At 35.9% G+C, this 22,238-nt stretch overlaps 1 protein-coding gene across 3 annotated transcripts in view; it reads right to left on the bottom strand.

Annotated features, from left to right (window-relative positions):
- N4BP2L2 (NEDD4 binding protein 2 like 2) overlaps positions 1-22,238 on the bottom strand; it is a 41,434-nt gene that overhangs the window by 5,288 nt on the left and 13,908 nt on the right. Inside the window, exons 7-11 of one of the 3 annotated variants that reach the window (XM_071433947.1) lie at positions 20,736-20,879; positions 5,653-7,427; positions 3,174-3,259; positions 2,541-2,586; positions 790-976 (exon numbers count right to left, since the gene is read on the bottom strand). In XM_071433947.1, the coding sequence (XP_071290048.1) occupies positions 822-976; positions 2,541-2,586; positions 3,174-3,259; positions 5,653-7,427; positions 20,736-20,879 (2,206 nt within the window). In that variant the 3' untranslated portion in view covers positions 790-821. Of the gene's footprint in view, positions 1-789; positions 977-2,540; positions 2,587-3,173; positions 3,260-5,652; positions 7,428-19,579; positions 20,880-22,238 lie in introns of those variants that run through there. The other 2 variants (XM_071433948.1, XM_071433949.1) reach the window with 2 other exon arrangements.

Raw genomic sequence — 22,238 nt, 5'->3', positions numbered from 1 at the left:
AAACTACAGATTAAACCGTTTTCCATTTTGGAAAGAACAACTGACGGCAAATGATAGAGAAGTTAAGCTAGCATTTTCCTGCTGGAACCCATAATCCTTCCTTTTTATCTCAATCTTCCCAGAATATCTCTCATAAACAAACCAAAGAAACATTTGCCAAGTTACCAAAGGGTTCAAAAATTCATGAGACAAGCAAGAACACGATAGCACACTTTGTCACACCAAATGAAAACATTAATGAAAATTTAACACTTCAATATACCAAGTCTTACTGTGACCTCTTCCTACTGTTTCTCCACTGAAAAGCAGAACTGCCACTTCTTCACAATTTGGTGAAATACTGCTTTATTATTCATAGAGTTCTTTTCATAATAAGACCCTTAATGGAGCCAGCATTACTCTCCATGCTGAAAAGACAAGGCAAGTAGGACTGTGATGACTCACAACAGATTGCCACAGCAACCAAAATGGGAATAAATTCCGCCTCTTAGGCATCCTACCCTGCTGCTTTCACTTCACCACACATGTTTTAGATTTCAGAGGAAAAAAATAAAATCATATGGCTTTAATAACAAAATACTGCCTTCTCTTTTCCCCATCCAGGCCTGAAAGAAACAAAATCTGTACAACCCTCAACCCTAACTCAGTTAAAACCCAAGTAAGGAGGATACTAAATGCACCTTAAAAATGATAACAAACAATATTCTTTAGATGTTTTGTCAAATATAATAAAAAGATACTTGGTTAAATATAATAAAAGAGTAAAATATTCACAAGGTGACTGATTACCTGTTTGTTCATGCAGAATTTAAGACAGCCACTCATGACTGATGAAATGCAGCATCCAGACAGCCAGAGCAGGTTATGATGTTCTCCTCTATCACATCTTGACATAACTCCATGTCTGATAGTGTTTCAGAAGAGTCTTTATTCTCTTGGGGATTTTTATTTAGATCTTCAAGATAATTAATGTCATCTAAAAAATAAAGAAATTACAAACTGCAGCCAAAACCATTACCTTACATAGTCTCTCATTTCTGTTGTGTCAAGATAGAGATTTTCTAGAACAAGCTTTTATTTTACCAAAATCCTCATGATTTTTGGGTCCTCATGATTTTTGGGCCTTATAAAATAAATGAAATCTTTCTGTTTGGTCTTTCATAGGGGGTGGGGAGTGAGAGACAACACCCATGCATGTGTGTGTCTATTCCCACTCTTACGCTGCCTCTCCAGAAACAGCCATTCTCCTAAAATAGAGAGAAACTTCTCTCCTCTTTTAGACAGCAAATTCTACCAGCTTTCAGGGAACTACTGTTGTGTATTTTTAAACCTGTTAGAGAACCTGTGAAATTGTTGTGCATTAATATGGAAATCACGGAAAAAGACAATGAGCAACCTTATCCCATAACTTCCACACTGCAGGAATTAATGCGTGCAGAAGTCCAGAGCTTCACATGAACCGTGATATCTCTTCCTGCCCAGGTGTGTGACCTCAAGTGCTGTTTGACAGCAGCTGAACATGAGCCAACTGGGCCCAGGTGGCCAAGAAGGCCAATGGCATCCTGGCATGTATCAGCAGTAGTGTGGCCAGCAGGAGCAGGGCAGTGATTGTCCCCCTGTAGTTGGCACCGGTAAGGCCACACCTCAAGTTCTGGTTTCAGTTTTTGGCCCCTCACTATCAAAAGACACTGGGGTGCTGGAGCATGTCCAGAGAAAGGCAGTGGAGCTGGGGAAGGGTCTGGAGCACAAGTCTGATGAGAAGCAGCTGAGGGAGCTGGGGTGTTGTTTAGCCTGGAGAAAAGAAGACTTAGGGGAGACCTTATTGCTCTCAACAGCTGCCTAAAAGGAGGGTGTAGCCACGTGAGGGTTGGTCTCTTTTCCCAGATAATAAATGCGAGGAGAAGAAGAAATGGCCTTAAGTTTCACTGGGGAGATTTAGATTGGATATTAGGAAAAATTTCTTCACTGAAAGAATGGCTGGGCATTGGAACACGGTGCCCAGGAAGCAGTGAAATCATCATCTCCCAAAGTGTTAAAAAAAAAAAAGAAAAATAGATGTGGCACTGAGGGACAGACTTGGGCAGTGCTGGGTTAATGGTAATGACCTTATATGTCTTTTCCAACCGAAATAATTCCATGGTTCTATTATTATGCTGCCAACTTTTAGTGTTAATGAAGTTTAATTAACTTGAAGATACTCAACCTTTCAGGGAAGTAAAGTCTCAAGAAAGACTATACAATGCTAAATACCACTATGATCTAGAATGGATAAACTTGAGCTAATTACTGGAATATTTCAATGTAGGAAACTTTATAAGGCAATTTTAGCACTTAGATGAGGAAAAATGAAGTTATGACAGCAACCATAGCTCTGTGGACTATGGACACGATCAATGGCAGCATAAATTAATTTATCACATCATTGTGCTTTTGCACAAAGAGGAGTATGATGACTAATTGGTAACAAAAACCAATTAGTGATAATACTCCTCCTGATAAGAAGAATTTTATACAGTTTTTGTATCACAGAATAGACTTACCAGTCAAGCTATCTTCATTCTGCAATCCATTTGGTTTCTGTTTTTCCTAAAATAGATAACATTAGTCCAGCAAAAAGAAGGTATGTGACAAGAGATGTTATTTTGGGCAAGAACAAAGTCCATGCTCTATTTTATAATAACTAGTTCATTGTAATCAGGATTTTCCTGATTTCCACTACTGGACAAGGAAAAGAAGTAATTTATAAGTTAACACTTTCTCAGCCAGACAAAGAGAATTAATTTGCCCACAGTCACGCAGAATGACTTCTCTGCTGCAGCTCTAGCAGAGGTGATGGAGGATGAGATCTGCTCAGATGATGAGAGAAAACTATAAGACAGAAAACATCTGAATGATGGTAGCTTGTACTAATGAACATAGGTCAGGTCAAGACACAGGTATCAAAGTTTTTTCACCCTTTTTTAACTAGTAGTTGTGCACGCTTCTGAAGTTGATCTTTTAAAATCTGAATCCTATCATGCCAATGAGCTGGTTTTAGAAATACTCAGAGGAGGACAAAAAACATCTGCCTCCTCATTGTGGACATTAAAGCAAATTTACTAACAAAGAACTGAAGACTTCCCCTTCGCACCTGAAATATTGGAAAGCCTTCCAAAATCCCTTAAAATTCATACCTCCACAGAGGTCTTCCACAGTAAATAGATCATCTTTGAAACTTTCCAGTCAAGGGGAACTATATAATCATCTGGCAACAAGGATTCTGCAGAAGAAAATATTTTTTGCAGTTGAGTGTTCAGATCTCTCCACAGCCAAAATATATCACTGAATTAAGATTTTTGCACACATTATTTTTTTAAAAGCAGATATTTAAGTGAGCCAGCAGCAAAATCAGAATTTAGAATTTCTGGAATCTAAGGCCAGTGCACAAGAGGGGAAAGAGAGGGAAGGAGATTTGGGTTTCGCTTCTTTATTTAGACAAAGACTTTCCTACCATACTTTCGTTTCCCCCACATACTCCCCTAAAAATAGGCACACACAAGAAAAACAAAGTTTTCAGCCATTAAATTAAATTCAACTTAATTAACAACTTCTAAAATTTAAAATGCTTGATTATAAGAATTTTTGCACTATTAGTAGAGAAGGTGTTTCCTAAAATGTTTTAACTCTAACACTGTTTAAGAAGCTGAAAAGAGGTTCTTTATAGGAAAACTGTCTGAAATATATTCTACACTTATATAAGAATCATACAAGCAAGACATGCAATTAAATCTTCCATTTATAAATAACTAAAGATATTTATTTACCAAAAACTTCCCTTCCAAAATAATTTCAATAAAGATTGACTGTAATTCCAAGTGTTGTAAAAAATACCACTCAAATGTGTGCATCCATAAATAGTTGCCTGTCAATGTACTGTATGCCACAAAAAAAAAAGCAGGATAATTTTTGGAATTGTAGGATAATAATAACAAAGGAGAATGTGGCCAGCCAGGCACAATTCTGGTGGGAAAACTCCAGCAGTCAGCAGTCACAAGCTGGCAAAGCTTCAGAGAGATATTGGGGTAGATTTGTATTTCTTGAAGGTTATTTCCAGAGGAAACTCACCTAAACTCCAGAGAATGTCACCTGTTACTGACTCAGAGGAGAAGAATATTTGGTTCATTAAGCTACTGAGTGTTTCTGAATGCCTGGTTATTCTTTTTCTTTCTTGGAAGATGCCTGTTTTCAAGTTGTGGCCAACTCCCTCTAACATTATAAAATTTAAGATCACAAATATGAAGATTCATCAAGTTTGGAGAAGAAAAATGTTTTATATGCAACAGTTGAGGACATCAACAGTACTTCTTTGCTTAATTTCAGCTCTATATGGCAAGTTCTTTGGTGTGTGGTGTCAGATTTAGGTAAAGCAGTCCTTTAGGTCCCCCTTTAGGGACATAAAGCCAAGTAATGCTTCCTATGATTTGCATCACTGTTCTGGCAGATGGCATTGCCATGGACTTTTAAAAAACAACAAAGAATCCTGAAGTCAGTTTGAGCAGATAAATGACATAAGCTACTCCTCAGCTGTCAGATTAAAATTTTCATATGAAAATTCATGCTTAATTTTAAATTCTATTGAAGCAAACAAATGTAAAGGTATACTGAAAAGCTGGCCTATGTTTTTTAATCCTAATTGTTGGCTAAATGAAAGTTAAAGTTTCTCCACTAAATTTGGACTCAAGAAGCTGAAAAACATTATGCACAGGGAATATGTCTCTTTCAGCAGGTGTTTTAGGGTGACTTCCAAACAAAACTCTCTTGTTTTCATGGGTTACAGTGAATCCCAATCTGTGGGATTACATTAGCCTGCAGTATACAGGCTGGGAAATGGTGGCTGGCATACTCAATTCCTTTGAGGATTGTTTGTCTTTTACCTGCTAACTTAAAAGTATTAAACTGAAAGTACAAAAATAAGATATCTGGAGCTCTGGAAGGCACGTACACAACACCAGGACACTTATTAATAAGGCACACTTAAAAAGAAGACATTCCCTTTCAGATGACATCTTGTAAGCCTGATATTGAATTTCAAACCAAATTAGATTTTGGGAAAGTTTTTCAACAGCATCTAAGCCATGCAAGAGTGTATGAAAACTCTATTAAAATAAAAAAGAATTTTACTATCTGGAATATAAAACCAAACATGCAGCCTTTATATAAGTGCACACATTTTGTACCACATTTTCATTTAGTTCCATAATCATCACAGTAAAGTCTTACTCAGTAGGATGTATTCAAACATCATTTAGTTCTGTAATCAACACAGAAAAGTCTTTCTAGGATATATTAAAAATTCAGCAAGCATTTCATTTTTGGATTTAAAGTTAGTCAATTTTTGTTACTAAAAAGACTGCAAATACAAGGCCAAACCAAAAGCCCCTTTGACAGAGACTGAGGATTTTAGGTACAAACTAAAAACTGTCACCAAAATAGCAGTGATTTGTTTCAACAGCATTAATATTTAACTAAAAACTGCAATAAAAATGAGTTTCTAACCATAGTCTTTTCATTTGTTTTTTGGTTTGGAGGGAGTGCTTTGTTTTTTGTTTGTGGTTTTGAGGGGATTGTGGGTTTTTTTTGTTTTATATAGGAGTAGTAAGAAAAGCATTATACCCAGTGGAAGACCTGGAGAACCAAAGAGCTGCACAAGCTGAAAAGCAAATCCTAATGATAAGGGAAGTCCCAGAAAACTGCATTTCACATCTGCATCTTGATAATCTTCAAGCTGTGATGTCTTTGCTGGCTCAGAGTCATCTGCTCCATTTGCATTTTCACTGCAGCTTGCCATTGTAGTAGAATCTTCTAGATACTCAGAAACAACTTTAACAGAAGACAAATTATCTGGCTGGCCATTTGTAACCTCTGAAGAAACATGTTCAGCCTCGTCCTCTTTTTTATTAACTACCTGTTGTGGCTGAAGAGTTGTAGCTTGCTCCTCCTTTGTTTTGGAATCTACACAAACCCTGCAGGCATATTTTGATATAGGAGGACATGGTCCTGAATGAATGTAAGAAATATTATGTACCAGAGCATCTGCATCCGGAGTGGGTGAGGAATATTCCTGCAATGCATGGTCCTGTTCATGTGCTTCTCCACAGTTCTTGCTTAGAAAGTATTTTTGCCTCACTTCTAAAACAGTGTTTTGGGGAATATCTTCTCTTACTGGGATGTCCTTCCCTTCCTCTGTATGAGCAAAGATCTGTCTTGGTAGGTTAAACTTTGGTGCTAAGTTGACAATTCTCCTGTATCTCTTCCTCTTCAGTGTAATTGGTGTAGCATCATTTATTGGCACAATTACTTCACTTGAACCCTGCATGAAGGCAGCCCTGGCTTCCACTAGGGAATCAAAGTGCACTTTACCAGTTGGAGATGCAGACAGACCATTGCTTATTACATTGCCAACTTCCTCAGTTTCTGTTTCAAGATGGTTTTCCTTTACCAATCTCTCATTTGACTGATAGCAGTTTACCTCTGCTGAACTGTTCATGTGAGTCTGTTCAGGTTTCCTCACTTTTTGAGATTTTTGTTCACTTACACATTTATCCTCAGAGCGAGGAGAGAGAGAAACTTGAGTATTGAAGCCCATCTGCAACTCCTCAGTAGATAAATTAATTGAAAAAAAAGCCCAGGCATTGGAGGTAGTTTCTTCTGCTTTTAAAAATGGACATTCGCCCTCTGTGTTATCAGGCACATTATTAAGTATATTTGAACTGCAATACTGAGAGATTTCTTTTTCTTCACTGTTTAAACTTACACCCTTGGCTTCCAAGTCAGGTTCACATGTAATTTGGCATGATCCCAGTTTGTTTTCTGTGCTTAACAATGACATACCATAGTCTTCAGAAATGCCTTCTGTTTTCTGGATGGAATTTTTATCATTGCTTATTGGTAGGAAACTGCAGAGGGTGTCTTTGTGCCTCTGCTTTGCTTCCTTGTCATCTAATGCATTTTTGGTTAGGTTTTCAGTACAAAAAGGTTTTACATCTCTTAAAAGCAAACTGTCACTTTCTACAGGCAATTCATTTTTCCATGCACTATTTGACATCACTGAGACCTCAGGCACAGCAACCAGAAAACTCTCTCTTGAAACCCCTGCAGCATCTTTTAGGCTTTCATCACTACTCTTAGGCTGCTCTTCACAAACTGTTACTGGATCCTCCGTGCCTTTGCTGAATGTACACATTGATTTTTTGTTTTCTTCTTCCAAGTCATCCTCTTCACTTTCAGATCCATCATGGTCACCTGGAATTGGATGATGAGCTACTCCACATAACATTTTCTTCGTAATTTCTGTGTGATTACTTTTCATTGTTTTGTTTCTTTTTCTCTTTTTCTTCTGCTTTGCTTTTATTAACAGGAATCCAGGGTTCTTGCTTAAATTTTTCTCCCTATATGAAAACAAAGAAGATCAAATGTAAAACCCCAAACAAATAAAAAATCAAGCCCCCACTAAGTTAGAGCAATAACGTATTCATGGTGATCAATCTGTATGATGAATAGGTACTTTATGTTACTATGATGATCAAACACAGACTATCTGCATTTTTCAGTTGATAATATCTCAGATAACACCTTCTATTGGTTAAACAAATGCCTAATCAATACAATTCAGGACAATCCTGAACATTTAAATCCATTTAAGTAAACCCAGCTGCCATCTCAATAACTTTGCTTTACAAAAAGTATCACAAATCATCGTTAGACCAAAGATTGTGTTTCTAGATGCCTTTCTAGCATGATGTTTGAATAATAGATCCTGAAAAGCTGGTGCTACTCTGAAATTTCAGTAAATGCTGTGAGGAGCTGAAAGGTACAAAGTAGAGAACAATGTCATCCATTAAGATCAAATACTCAAATTCAAAACATACTAACCAAAATCCAAACAATGTAATGTTACAGTGACTACAGCAACTCTGATACTTACTGTTCAGTATATTACGTCTTGAATCATAAATATTTGGAAGAAATATTTCATACTTTATTACCAACAAAATAATACACTGTGGAAAAATTAAGATGCTGTAGGAAAAATGACATGTTTACAGTTAATTTCATAGCTCTTTTCAGAAGTCTTATTTATTTTGTCTGCAGTTCTCATCAAAGGTAACAGAAAGCAGCCCTGACTTCTCTGAAATCTTGACTTTGGCCCATCAGCCACTAACCCTGAAATGAAAACTTGTAAGAAAAACCCAGTCTAGGATTCCATCCAGGAACCTAAAATCTCCCTTTTCAATTTGTCAGAGAGATTAAGTTTTTAGAGCTAAGTTTGATTGATAAATCTTTACACCAAAGACATGTTCCTTTTCTGTAATTCTTCACTTTTCTGAAAGTCTTTGTTTGTGATGGTACTTCACACAATACACTAAGGCAAAGCAGCAGCTAGAATTATAGGGCAAAATTAGTTGATTTTTAGGAATGTGTATGTAAAATTACCTACTTTATTAAGTGCTGTATTCTGAAATTCTTGAGAGAAACAATACAAAACAAAACATAAAAGGGTAACTGTCAATGTAGAGGGAAAGCTGATCACTAGGAGGCAGCCTGGGAATTAATGGGAATCCTATTGGAATCTATCCTTATCCTTTATTCATTCTTAAGTTTATTCATTGTTAGTCTCTAAGTTCTTCCTTAATTTGAACTCTACAAAGCAAACCCTCCTAATTTTCTGAGTGCAAAGGACAGCAGCAGCTTTCTCAGCATAGCAATAAAGTTTGTTGACTGCAACAGGATTCAAAAGTCTTAGTGCCTTGATATCACTGTAGTGCAAGGGGCACTACAGATCTCCATAGTGGTCTTGTTGGAAAGCACATGAAATTTATTTCCTTATAATAGCATCCAGATAAGAAATCCTACTAAGAAATTGATTTTCTTCAACTGTTGGCATTTAAGTCCAAATGGTGCTTTCCTCCAAGTAATGAAAATTGACTTCTCCTTTTCCAGATCTGTGTATTTTCAATAGAGTGCCCTCTGGTTTACATGGGAATGTCCACACCATGTTGAATTCTGTTCACAGTACATTCCATAGTCAGCAACATGCCTCCTATCTCTCCAGAAAGAGAGACATAGGATGCTAAAGTTTTAGGATTGAATAGATCTTATTTGTCTACTGAAATAAATTATATTAAAGAGAAGTACGTGCAATAGTAGCTGGAGAGATTACTTTCTTACATATAGCCCACATATGCAGAAATCATATACTAATCCAAGATTATATCTTAAATCTTGACGTTAATTTTCTTCTTTAGTGAAGAAAATTCATAACTTGAAACTGGTTTTAGACAAGGAAATTCTCTGGAGTCTTCAGATTCATAAACCCCCTTACCAGTGTAATAGAAAATAATCTCCCGATTTTAACTGTTTTTAATGTAGTGGGGAATAAAACATCAGATCTGTGCACCAATTCCAAGAAGAATTTCTTGTTGTACCTAAAAGCCCTTGTGCTGCCAGAACAACTGCAGAAATGACAACTAAATTATCCATGTCAGCACTGACACAGGTAAGAAATGAACTTCTCCAGCCTTGATATTATTGTAGATAAACTTTGCTTATCACTTACTTCTTCCAGATGTGAATTTGCACTGCTGCTGCTGGAAATGAACTTCCCTAATACTGGTGCAAGCATGTTTCTGATGTCTATCCCCTGACACATCTGACAACACTTTCAGGACAATGCTGACAGAAACTTTCTTAGGCTGGGATTTTGCATCAGAATTGCAGAAATGAGAGAAAAAGTCTTAAAGGTCTGCACACTTTCTTAGTACACTTAGCACACTTTCTTTACAACCAGTAAAGAAATGTTTCCTAATCATCAGGCAAGATGAAGATAAATTTAAAATCTGAATCAGGATGGAAAATCACACTGAATGGGATTCACTTTAGAATGCAAGAACAGAAAAAAAACACATCCAACAAATAGTGGGAAAAGAATCCCCTGGATGATCCAGAAAAACTAACAGCTATTACTGCATTGAAATTGTTGCATGTAAAAATAATAACAAATATAAATGTTGATCCAGGATGATGATGTAGCACACCTAGATATAATCATTAATAATGACATTCAACAGTTCATCATAAATACAACTATGTAATTTCTGTGCTTTGTAAATATGGAGGTTTTATAACAGTTCAAAGAAATTAGTTTTATAAAGATATGAATTTCCTAAAGGAAGGACTAAAGCAACAAGGAAAATGATAAACTACTAAGTGTAGAGTAAGAAAATGTAGAATAATAAAATAATGGTTCTGGATAACTTTTGTTTTTCAATTGATTCTAACAAAATACTACTCCAAGGAAATATTCTAATGCTCTGTGATGGCATAGCTAAAATTTCCTGCTTGGGGTATAACCCCATATCATGTTAAAGTTTTTGCATTCAATTAAGCTAACTGTCTACTAGTTTTCATAAGATTAACTTTGTTCCTCCTCTTTTAGTCCACCTACATGCCTTTTGAGAGTTTCTTTTACTGTAAAACCATATGGCACACAAGCACTGAGAAAATGCAAGAACGAGCATGGAGACAGACTTCTTTTTTTTACAGAGACATTTGCTAGTGAGCTGCTATTAAAGGCATACAACACGTACAAAAGGAAAAGAAAAAAGGTGCAATTTCAGCTGGTATTTAAATTTTGCTACATATTATGTATTTAGAAACCTGGTTAGTAATAAAAAGACCTGAAAAAATATAATGGTATCTCCGTTGAAGAAGGAATTCCCCTTCTGTAACACTTTTAAATTTCTCAGCCTACTCTTTAGTCAGTACTAAATGCTTTTTGCCATAACCCTGTTACATGTGACTTTAACGCTGCATCCTACTGTTCAAAGTAGCACTGACCAGGTTGATTGAGAGCCAGTGCTCAGACAACACTTTCAACTGGAGAAACAAATGCACTTTCACTGAAGTAGAACATACTAACTAATTAATCTAAAGCAATTAGTCACACTTTGCTGAAAAATGGCAAAACCAAAAGAATTATTTATTTGCAATTGTACAGACTTCACCTCCAGCATGCATCTAAACTGATGTTTGCTTGATATAGAAAAATGCCGGCAGTCACTGCTGTAATGAATTATAGAGTCATTTAGGTTGGAAAAATTCTCTGAGATCATTGAGTCCAACCATTAACTCAGCACTACCAAGCCCATCACTAAACCATGTCCCCAGGTGCCACATTTACATGTCTATTAAATACCCCTAGGGATGGTGACTCCACCATTTCCCCGGGGCAGCCAGTTCAGTGCTTGACAACCAGTAAAGAAATGTTTCCTAATCATCAGGCAAGATGGAGATAAATTTAAAATCCAATTCTGAATGACATTTAGCAATGAGGTACAGGGTCTTTCAGAAATGTATGCCATCATTAATCTCCAAAGTCTCTGGACTGTGTTTTCAACATAAAAATTACAGCAGAGCAACTTGCCTAAGATGGCATTTACTGGGATACACTTCACTTTCCCCATCTGGCAAGTCCAAGTACATTCTTAAATTCCTTGTCACCTAATTTTGCTTCAGAAACAACTAAAAATTGAAGTTATAATTTTGGAATGAAAAAATAAAAAGCCAAGGTACCAGCCTTTATGTTACATATCTTGCCTTTAGCACTGAAATGAGTGATAAAGATCTAGTTCTGCAAAACCAAATGGAAAATTGGGTTATATTATCAGGTGATCAAGCACCTGGACAAAACCACAAAACTTGCCAGCATTACTGGATTTCCTGAAAGCTGAAATTCCATTAGACATCTGAGTATTCAACTTAGCACTTTGCTGCTGAAGAAACAGTCTTTGTCACCCTTGCCTGCTTTGCTCCAGATGATGCCCTTGTACTTCCACTATGATCTTTTGCTGGCTCTACCACTCTCCTTGCAGGTGGATTCACCTGCCTTGACCCTGCATCAAAAGAAAAGAAGTACATACTTTTTTGTTATGCTCATTTAACTCTCCAAAGCAAAGAGGAAAAAAGTGTCTGGCTAAGACAAAGAAGTGGTTGGTGGGAACATGCGAGTACCTTCAGCAGCAACCTGTCAGGTTGCCTCACTGCAAGGAAATTCACTACAAATTATTTGTAAGAAATGTTTACACATTAGTGTTGCAAATTAATTCCCTCTGCCCCAAATCAGCAAAGATCCTACTAACTGAATTAAATCAGTAACTCAGTATTTATTATTCCTTTGTCTCTCAACAGCTTTGCCACTGGTAGTGAGATTTAAGTACTTTTATAAAATAAACTAATCACAATGCTCAAAAAGCTAGTCCAATCTTTATACAGGAATGATGTATATACAGTTCTGTGCCATGCATAATCAGTCAGACTGCTGCCCTGTTATAGTCCAGACACAAAAGACCTTGATCTAGAGAGTACACAGAGAATAGCATGCAATTAGTCTGATTAAAGCATGCCTTTAGAAGCTGTTCATTTAATCAAATACATGGCAAAGGGCAAGCACTTTGCTTTCTAAGGTTAAAAACCCAAACAACCCACCCACCAAAACCCCCACATTTCTGAGGTAACAGCAATTCAGTTTCAAATGACAGTCTGTTCACTCTATAGAAATTTCAGGTGAGATGACTTTACTGATTTTTGTCCTGCCTGGTTCACGAAAGTCATGAATGTCTCATGATTTAAATGTCCTAATTTGGCTCCTTAGTCATAGTCTATGTTGATCAAGATTAAAGAAAATCAATCCTGAATATACTGTTTAAAACATGTTTATGTACTGAATATACAAGTGCCTACTATGAAACACCTACTTTCTGAACAAGTGAAAAACAAGCTGTTTCAACCTCTTCTAGATGCTATAAATATCTCACCTGACACAATTCGAAACTGAGAAGAGAAACAAAACAACTCCCCCAGAAATACATGGACTGATGGATGCCAACAGATGGAGAAGAGGTGCCATTTTTTTCTTTGACTGAATTTTTCTGCACTGTTAACTATGACTTGGTGTTAAAAAGCAGGTTAAGGCAAAAAAAAAAAAGGACAAGAAGAAACACTCCAAGTGATCTAATTATATCTTAAAGATATAAAGAGAAAGATATTAGATCTTAAAGATATAAAGAGAAAGAACCCTGCAGTTTCACCATCAGCCTTTCCCCCATGAAGGCTCAGAGGATCAGTTTCAAGTTCTGGCCACATTTAGTCCTTTGAAGGGAACATGATGGGCACCAATGACAATGTTATGCACTGCAAATACAGTACCAATCATCTTGTCATGCACTCTAAAGTTACTGTTCCAATAAATAAATAAATATTTTAACCAGAAAATAAAAGGACCCACACCCTGTGATACATCATCCTAGCACCTGAACACAGATGATAGACATTGTAACAGGATGTAAAAATACGCAAGTACAACAAAAGGGTTTTAAAAGTAAAAATGAGATTTACAGGGGGAAGTATTGACCTTTCTTACCAATGCACATTCACACCAAAAACAAATGTAAAATGAATTTTGAGATGAGACACACGCAGAATCAAGTTGAAGAAAAATATGGGTGGGAGACTAATAGGGGCATAATGAGAGCAGATTTAAATATCTGGAGATAAGTAATAAACTATTCCCTGTTAGGAGCTTTCAATGAAAGATAACAAATTTTAGCTGTATTTAAAGTAACTTTAATTAGCAAAATTATAGCAAAGACCTAACTGTCCACCAAAGCACAGACTGTAATTCTGGAACAAAAGCATGAATTTTACAAACACAAGACAATACTGCAAAATTACGGAGGAAAAAAAATATGAAGAAAAACATACTGTACAACACAAAATACTACTTTTAACAAAACAAGAAAAAAAATTCAAATAGCTTAGGGGTGGGGTACTATATGCTCAGCTTTTAAATCAGCAAGGGACTGGAAGCATTTAAAAAGTTAGAGAATAAGGTGTAGCTCTTCACACAAGTTTATTATGAAGGGAAGAAAAGGGAAGGAGGAGATGGATCCAGAGTTATGAAGACAACTGCACTAAAAACCACACAGGACTCAGATGAGAAAAAAGCAGTTAAAGAAGAAACAAAAAAGGGGGAGGGGGGAGTTACATCAGGAAAACAGTAAAAGAAAACAGGATCAGCAAATATTAAGTAACCAGCCTCTAACCTAGGTTATAGCAACATTAAAATTCAAATACTGGTAACTGCAGTCAATGTTGCTATTCAGAACATCTGTTCCACTTGTTGCACTGTGTATCTCAAATGCTCTTTGAAATACTAAGAAGCCACAGAGTAGTCAGTTAAAATGCACATTCCATGGACATTATTACACCTTTTCCAACAAATCTCCATACTTCGTCATGCTAGTATCCAAATTTTACTATTTCTGTATACTACACCTTGGTATTCACTCATTTTCCTTTTCAAGTATCTTTTACCAAAGGGCTAGAGATATACAAAAGACATCATGAATTAACCCCTTAAAGATGATTACTTTTTAAAAAACAGCCCTGTATTATTCCTAGAGTGTTGGGGATGAATAGGTGCAGAAAACTGTCTTTCAATTCTGTAATTTAGTGAGCATAAACAGAAATTCGTCTTTGGACAGAAAATAAAAAATTACTTTAGAGAAGCACTAATATATACTATTATCTTCTAGTTCTGGAAAGACAGTACAGCTAAATGGACACTGAGGGAGAGAAAAGGGGAACAGCTAAAGGTACTGAGCAACCTGTTGAACCTCTGAACAGCTCTGCCAACACTGCTATGAAACAACATAACCAGAATAAAGGGCACAGCCAGTTTTGCTGCTAGTTAAAGCCAGAAACTTAGGGTCCACTTGAGAATAAGAACAACATCACAGCCAGCATCCAACACCCTGAGACGAGGCAGCACTTCCATTAGCGACTTAAAACTCTGCTCTGATAGGTAAGGGCTAACTCTTCTGATATTCTGGACACTGCTCTCACTCCATCACTTATAACCAAATAACTTCTGTCAGAAAGGGCCTCTGGAGATCATATGGTCCAACCTCTGCTCAAAGCACTATCATGATCTCATTGCTCAGTGCCTTGCCCATAAAAGTTTTGAATATTCCAAGGATGAGATTACACAAGCCACTATCCAATACATATTCCCCATGTTGCAACCTCCACCTGTTGCTTCTCATCTAAGAGGATCTAGACCTAGGACCAAGAAAGGCACTTAAGTATTAATTATTAGAATCAAGAACTCAGTTTAGATTGCAGGAACAAAGCAGAAACAGAATGAAACACAATGCTCTGCCATCCACATATTACATACAAAGAGTTCAATTTATAATCTTACATAATGCATTTTTGCTGCACTGCCTTAAGCACAGTCTCCATAAAGTGAAGGATAATGCTAAATATTCATTGAGCATTTAGCACATGTAGCAAATACCTGCAAAGAGCCTCAAATGCAGCTGAGACATACAGACCTGACCTGCTTCAGGCAGACTATTCCATGTCTATACTTTTGTTGTCAAAGTCCCTGAAAAACACTGTATCCATCTTGCAGGCTATCAGGAAAAATGCCAAATGGGGGAAAGTAATATAGTCCATCCACTCCTAAGCCAGGTTCATGAGCCTTCAGAAACTATTAATGGTTAAGAGCAAGATGTGGGATAAGCTGTTCAGTAATTTCTCATAGACTATTATAACCTGTAATACAGGCTACCCAGACCTAAAGGTAATGAATAAAGGAAAAAAAAAAACCCCTAAAAGTATTATGAATATATAACAGCCACACAGGATTATGGGCCTATGACTAAGACTGATTTGTACATGATACAATACACCTCTTAGAAATAAGCAAATGCTTACTCAGTAAGCTAAAGCAGCACCTCTTTCTAAATTGTCTGTTAGCAATTTAGAAAGAGGTTAAACAATATGACCCAAGAGAATTCAGCCTTTTTAAAAATCAGTAGTTTAGCTTGGATTAACAAAACAAAAAATTTAACATCATTAAAAAGACTGCAAGTACAACTGATTTGTTTTGTTTTGTTTTCAATTTTCATGGATATATTCTGGCTTGGCACAACATGATATTGTTACAAGAACACTATAAATCAGTAAGGTACACATGACATGGTCAAGGACTGCCTGCCTACCAGAGAAATGAAGCGGCAGCACTATCAGCTAAAAGGAAACTGCAAAGACCAATTCCAGACAAAATACTTCAATGCTTTTATTATCCTTGATCTAGAATTACACTGACAGCATACCTCAACCAAAAGCCACCATTTGCAGCTCCTCCATTACTACAGTAATAAATTAAGACAAATTTGAGATGATTAGACCTTGATAAACTGTTACCTTTTTTTTTAAATAAGGCCAATTATGTTTTCACACCTTTTTTTTCTGTGATCTCAAAATAAGCAGGTTTGAAGCTAATTTCAACCAATTAGTCTATAAAAAGAAAAAAAACCCACAACAAATTTATTGATGTATAAGATTTTCACCTAGGATATTAATAGAGAGCTTTATTCTCTGCTCTTGCTTTTATTTCAAAAGGACAAGAACACAAACATTAAAATGAGACAAGCATCAATCTAGAAACCCCAAAGGGAAATATTTTTACATCTGATCCACATGAAACATCTGATCACTTAAAATGAGGGCTTACTTTCAATTTCAACACTGTCTTTTTAATGCTTTTTACAGGGAATTGTAATACATGTGTCTGCTCTTTTGAAGTCTCAACATATACCTAGTCACCTCATCTTCATGATGTACCAGCACTGAGCAAAAACACTTCCTCCAGAGAACATGATTACTAGGAGAAAGCAGCAGTTAAAACTACACGCCACACATGAATGTGAGAATTCTTCTAATTCACTGAGAATGAAATTTATTGTTCAGCTAAAAGAAGAAAATACCAACAGTCTAAATTACAACAGGAAAGACACACAAACAATATAAATGTTATAAGTCTTAGCTAGAGAAAGCCTTGTTTTCAGTGATCTATTAGCAGAGAAACAACCATCTCTGCAACAAGTTTCAAGAGACAGATGTCAGATGAAATCTTGGCCTTCTTCTTAAACACAAAAAGCTTATAAAATTATGCATCATGGCAAACTAAATTGAACCTCAAGAGGGTATGGCTACAAGAACAGAAGACAGGATACCTCACAGGAGATAATTTAACATCACATCTCAAAAAATTAGCAGTGTTACACTGGTTTATCCCCAGCTGTCACCTCAGCCCCACACAGCCCCTCACTTAACTCTCTCCTGATAGAATGAAGAAGAGGATCAGAAAGGTAAAAGTGGGAAAACTCATGGTTTGAGATAAAGACAGTTTAACAGGTAAAGCAAGAGCTGCACATGCAAGCAAAACAAAACAAGGAATTCATTCACCACTTCCCACAGGCAGGCAGGTGTTCAGCCATCTCCCAGGAAAGCCAGGCTCCATCACATGGAATGCTTACTTCAGAAGACAACCACCATCATTCCAAACCCCCTCACTCCTTCTTCCTCCAGCTTTATATACCAGGTGTGATGCCATATGGTCTGGGATCTCCCTTTGGTCAGCTGGGGTCAGCTGTCCCAGCTTTGTCCCCTCCCAACTCTCTGTGAGGAGCAGAAAGGCCTTGATGCTGTGTAAGCACTGCTCAGCAGTAACAAAAACACCCCTGTGTTATCAATACTGTTTCCAGGCAAATCTAAAACACAGTCCCAGACCAGCTATTCTGAAAACAACTAACTTTATCCCACCCAAAACTAGCACACAGGTTTTTTAGTGTTTGATCTTGGGGGGGGTGATTTTTTTCTTATCTATACGAAATTAAAATAAGAAAACTACATTGCCCAAAGAATGCTGATGAAAACTTTTGGTAATTCAGGATATAAACCAATAAACCAAGAAACAGCAGCTTAGATGAAGCAGTAAAACTAAAAGCACTTTTTCCTATACAGATGATACTAAGTGGTCTGCTATATTGATGCCTTGAGAATGAACCAATTTATGTATGTTCTACAAATTAATTTTCATTCAAATTTCATGCTTAGAAAAGTTAACTCTTAAATTTACTTACCAAACATCCCACTAGTTTCAAGTATGCAGGAAAAACTTAGGATTTTTACTTATAATATTACGGCTCTATGCATTAGTTAAATTTAAAAACAAAAACCAATCTGACATTATTATTTCATGAAATATGATGAACTAGCAATTTATTTAAAAAGTGAACAATGGGAAACCTTCATTCTAGTTACAATATCATCATCAACAGAAGTACTGTACAGAAAGTACAGACAGTAAGAATTTTCAGATCCCCTGTCTAGCTAAGCAGCAAGTTCTTACATTTCTTGCACATTTTAACCAAATAACTAATTTTCCTTGGTTTTGAGGGCATGAGAAATTCAGTATCTGTAACATGTACTTCACATAATTTTTTACCTATAAATAGTATAGTAAATGGTAAAATCAACTTCTGAGATATGTCTATGATCCGTGACTGTCATATCCTCATAAAATATGATTATACCATGAAACAGAAGTGTTACATGGAGAGTAATTCCAGTGGGTTTTCACCTACCATGTCACTGTACTTACCTTAGAAAACACCTGTACAGATGAACCAATTTACAGACGTTTGATACACAAATTGCAAAGCTTCCCTTCATTAAGTGTCCTTTTCAAACTGCAGGCCAATTGATCAGCATGCTTTGCACAGCAAAAACATTCCCATGCACTGATAATTAAAAAGGCATCACAAGAAAAGCTGCACCATCTTAGAACAGTACAAATTAGTACCTATTCAAATAAATACTGCTAAACAACCCCATTTCAATCTTCAATAATCAGCTCTTTTTTGCTATGCCTTAGCACTGTGTGAATATTACATAAGCCTCAATAATTTTTATCATGTTATAGCATACAGTAAAATAGAGTAAATGAGTCTAAAACCTTTTTATCTTCCCCACATTTCAAATGTACTTTCATGTTTAACTATAAAAACTTTGGCATAATTTAAGTATTAATGAGCATTTACAATGATATCCATGATTCCTTTGAGACATGGAAAAATATAACAATGAAAACTAAAACACAGTAAATACTTTAAATGAGTAACAGACAATAAAGGAAGATTATTAATATAGTTGGGGAATCTCTTTTCTACACAAACACATAATTCAATATATTAACAATGCAGGTGCTAGTGAGATTTTAAATTCTGGTTCAAATAATTAAAACATAAATTTGCACAATAGGTGTAGAAAACCACAGAAAGATACCTCATTATATAGCTGGATTTTCAGCTCTCATGGTATTCAGACTTTATTGATGAAGTAATTTTTAGGGCCTATTGAAAAATTGTCTACAATTTAAAAAATTATGCTCGCTTTGCAATTTTCAAATTTCTGATACTGTGACACAAAATGAGTAGTAGATAACCATCTAAATTCTTTTTGTTACATACTCATGTTCTTGACAAAATTTCCTAGTCAATGTTTGGTCATTCAGTGTATAAGGAAGAGTAGTTAGATTATTTCAGCTAGCAGGGCAGCAATAATGCTCATCTGTACAAAATCCTATGAGCCTGAAAATATAAATTGTTGCATTGAACTACTTCAACAATAATGAACACAAATATATTTTATTAATACAGCAAGCTGTTAGAAAAAATGCAAAGTGAACACTTACAAATTCATAATTTTTTTAAGAGAAAAAGAGCAGTAAGTTAGTCAGTCTCCATGCTGGCTCATTCTTTGTTATGTGCTAAACAGATTACATTGGCTATGCCAAAATTAGGAATGCAAGATGGTTTTACAGAATTATATCCACTATTTATACTGAATTGATTCATCCTAACTGTGGACTGGGAATTGACAGCCTAATTTCTTAAAACTTCATTTTTATCACAAATGAAAGAAACTGACTTAGAAAGACACAGCTGTGAAATTTCAATGGTTTAGTGATAAAATTCAGGGTTTTTTTCAGTCAGAACAAAACAAGTTGGTGGTGTGCCAACATCATCACAGTTTATATACTACTGACGAGAATAAATAAAAAAATAATTCAGGTTGCACAGTTTATGACTGGTGAATACTGTACTGGCAGAATGTTGCTTCAGCTGCCACATGAACTTCTGAGACCAAAAAAGAAAGGGAAAAACCCCAAAACCCCAAGAAAACAACAACAAAAATATTAAACCTCTCAACTGAGGTCAAAAAACACATGCCAAAATTTTGCCAATAGGCAATACATGCCAAATAGAACTAAAGGACAATCCAGAGCATAACTGCTTTCAAAAAAATCTCCAAAAAGGTAAGAAGACTAAATAACTATAATTAAAATTGATTATTAAATAAATAAACTCTTCTTTTTGAGCTTTACTTCTCTTTTAAAAGATCCTTAATATGACCCCTTCTTTAAAAAAAACTGCTCAACAGTTATCTAATATATGACATCATTGTCTTAGATTTCCGAAGAAAGACTGCTATATGCCATACTATATTAAATATTTTACTAAAATCCAAGGTCTTACAACTTTAATAGTTTTAAAAAACATTAAATGTACAATTTTATTTACATGCAAGTCCATTAAAAAGAACAACCTCCAGAAGAAAATGGGTCTTGAAATAGGCCTATTTAAAACACAGAAAATCACTACTTTATTGGAAGTGATGATGTGTTTTAAAAGGGCAAATAACAGATTCTTATTAACTGACTGCAACTGTGTTACTGGCTACTGGAAATACTGAAAGAACTCCGTGAGTCTGTATTGTCTCCCCACCTATGTCTTCTCTGCAGAGGTGGTCTTTGAGTGTTTTTGTGGGGAGGTACCACTGAATTAATGACAATAGGGATGGATATTTGATATTCATATCGTTCCAACATCTGAGCAATCTTCTCACGAGTGACTCCATGCTTATTTCTCCTACAAAAACAAAAATTTCAATAAATTATCTGGTATGTTTATAGCTATATATAGTTATATCTAAGTAAATATATAGATATGTGTAAAATTGTATGTTACAGTCTCTAAGAAAAAACCCTCTAAATTCTCAATTTTTCTTATTGTTTTCATTATACTCTATCCTCATTCTCAAGGTATTCAGCTTGCATTAAGGTTTATTTTAACAATTCACAGCTGCATATATTGAGTTAACAGTAAACAATACAGTTGTTCTTCTCCATACACAAATGTGGTGTTATTCACTATCTATGCACCTGAATTACCCTAGAAGGATTTTACTATTTATTCATCAGATTTTACATGGTATACTAGCTAATGCGTAGAGATTAATAATAGCACAGACTACTCCTTATGAAAGAAATGTTCAAACTAGCATAAAATATGCAACTACACTGTTTCAAGACTTAATGACAGAATATTTTCTCATCAAGAAACCTCTACAGAATAAGAAGCGACTTTAGTTCTGAACCAGAAAAACACACTCAGAACACTAATCTACTAGTTGTAGCTCACACTTGTAAATTCAGAAATGTAGTGAAACACATGTAAGGGAAAAGTTATCAAAGGTGCTGTCCTATTCTTACAGTGCTCAGTAACCAGCTACTTTCAGGGAGAACTTGATCTATTAAGAACCTAAGCAAATTATATGAGAGCATATATATATACACACACATGAAGTCTCCTCAGTAATTATGGAATAGGACCTTAAAATCCATGTTAGCAGAGAATTTCAGTCTCTGCCAGAAGAAAACCAGAAGCCTCATGCACAAACTGAATGTCAGAGAATTGACAGAATTGTAACGGAAATGAAGCTAAAAGAAGAGACATAAAACAGAAATAAAAGGTTGTGATAGCATAAACAAGCATTTATCATGACCCAATACTTCTTATTGCCAAGAAATAATGTCCAAGATAAATTATGTCCCTAACAAACCAACAGGGAATATATTTCTGCATCTTTGTACTTTCTCCCAGGGACAGAAGAGGTATGGGCCTTAACAACTTGATCAGTTCTACAGAGGAGAAATCAACAGTGGAAACAAACAGGCTACACTGGAAAGACAGACAATATTCCATACAGAAATATTTTAGAAGACTGATTCCTCACCACTAGTCCCCTCAGTATCAAGTTGACAAGAGCTCAAAGCACACAGCAGGTAGCACACTAATTTCACATTCAGAATGGAAGCAGAACTGGTGATCGCAGAACGATTCAAAATTACATTGGCTCCTTAAAGGTGCATTTTATCATCTTGCTTTCTGTGAAGAAAATGCTTAAGCAGAGCATTTCCCTCACACTCTTCCCTGAGACAACATCAG

The sequence above is a fragment of the Agelaius tricolor genome, unplaced genomic scaffold (assembly GCF_023055355.1).
Source record: "Agelaius tricolor isolate 1412-34295 unplaced genomic scaffold, bAgeTri1.0.p SCAF_9, whole genome shotgun sequence".
Classification (NCBI taxonomy): Eukaryota; Metazoa; Chordata; class Aves; order Passeriformes; family Icteridae; genus Agelaius; species Agelaius tricolor.
The sequence above is the reverse complement of the archived record's forward strand: the minus strand, read 5'-3'. Positions and strand labels throughout refer to the sequence as shown.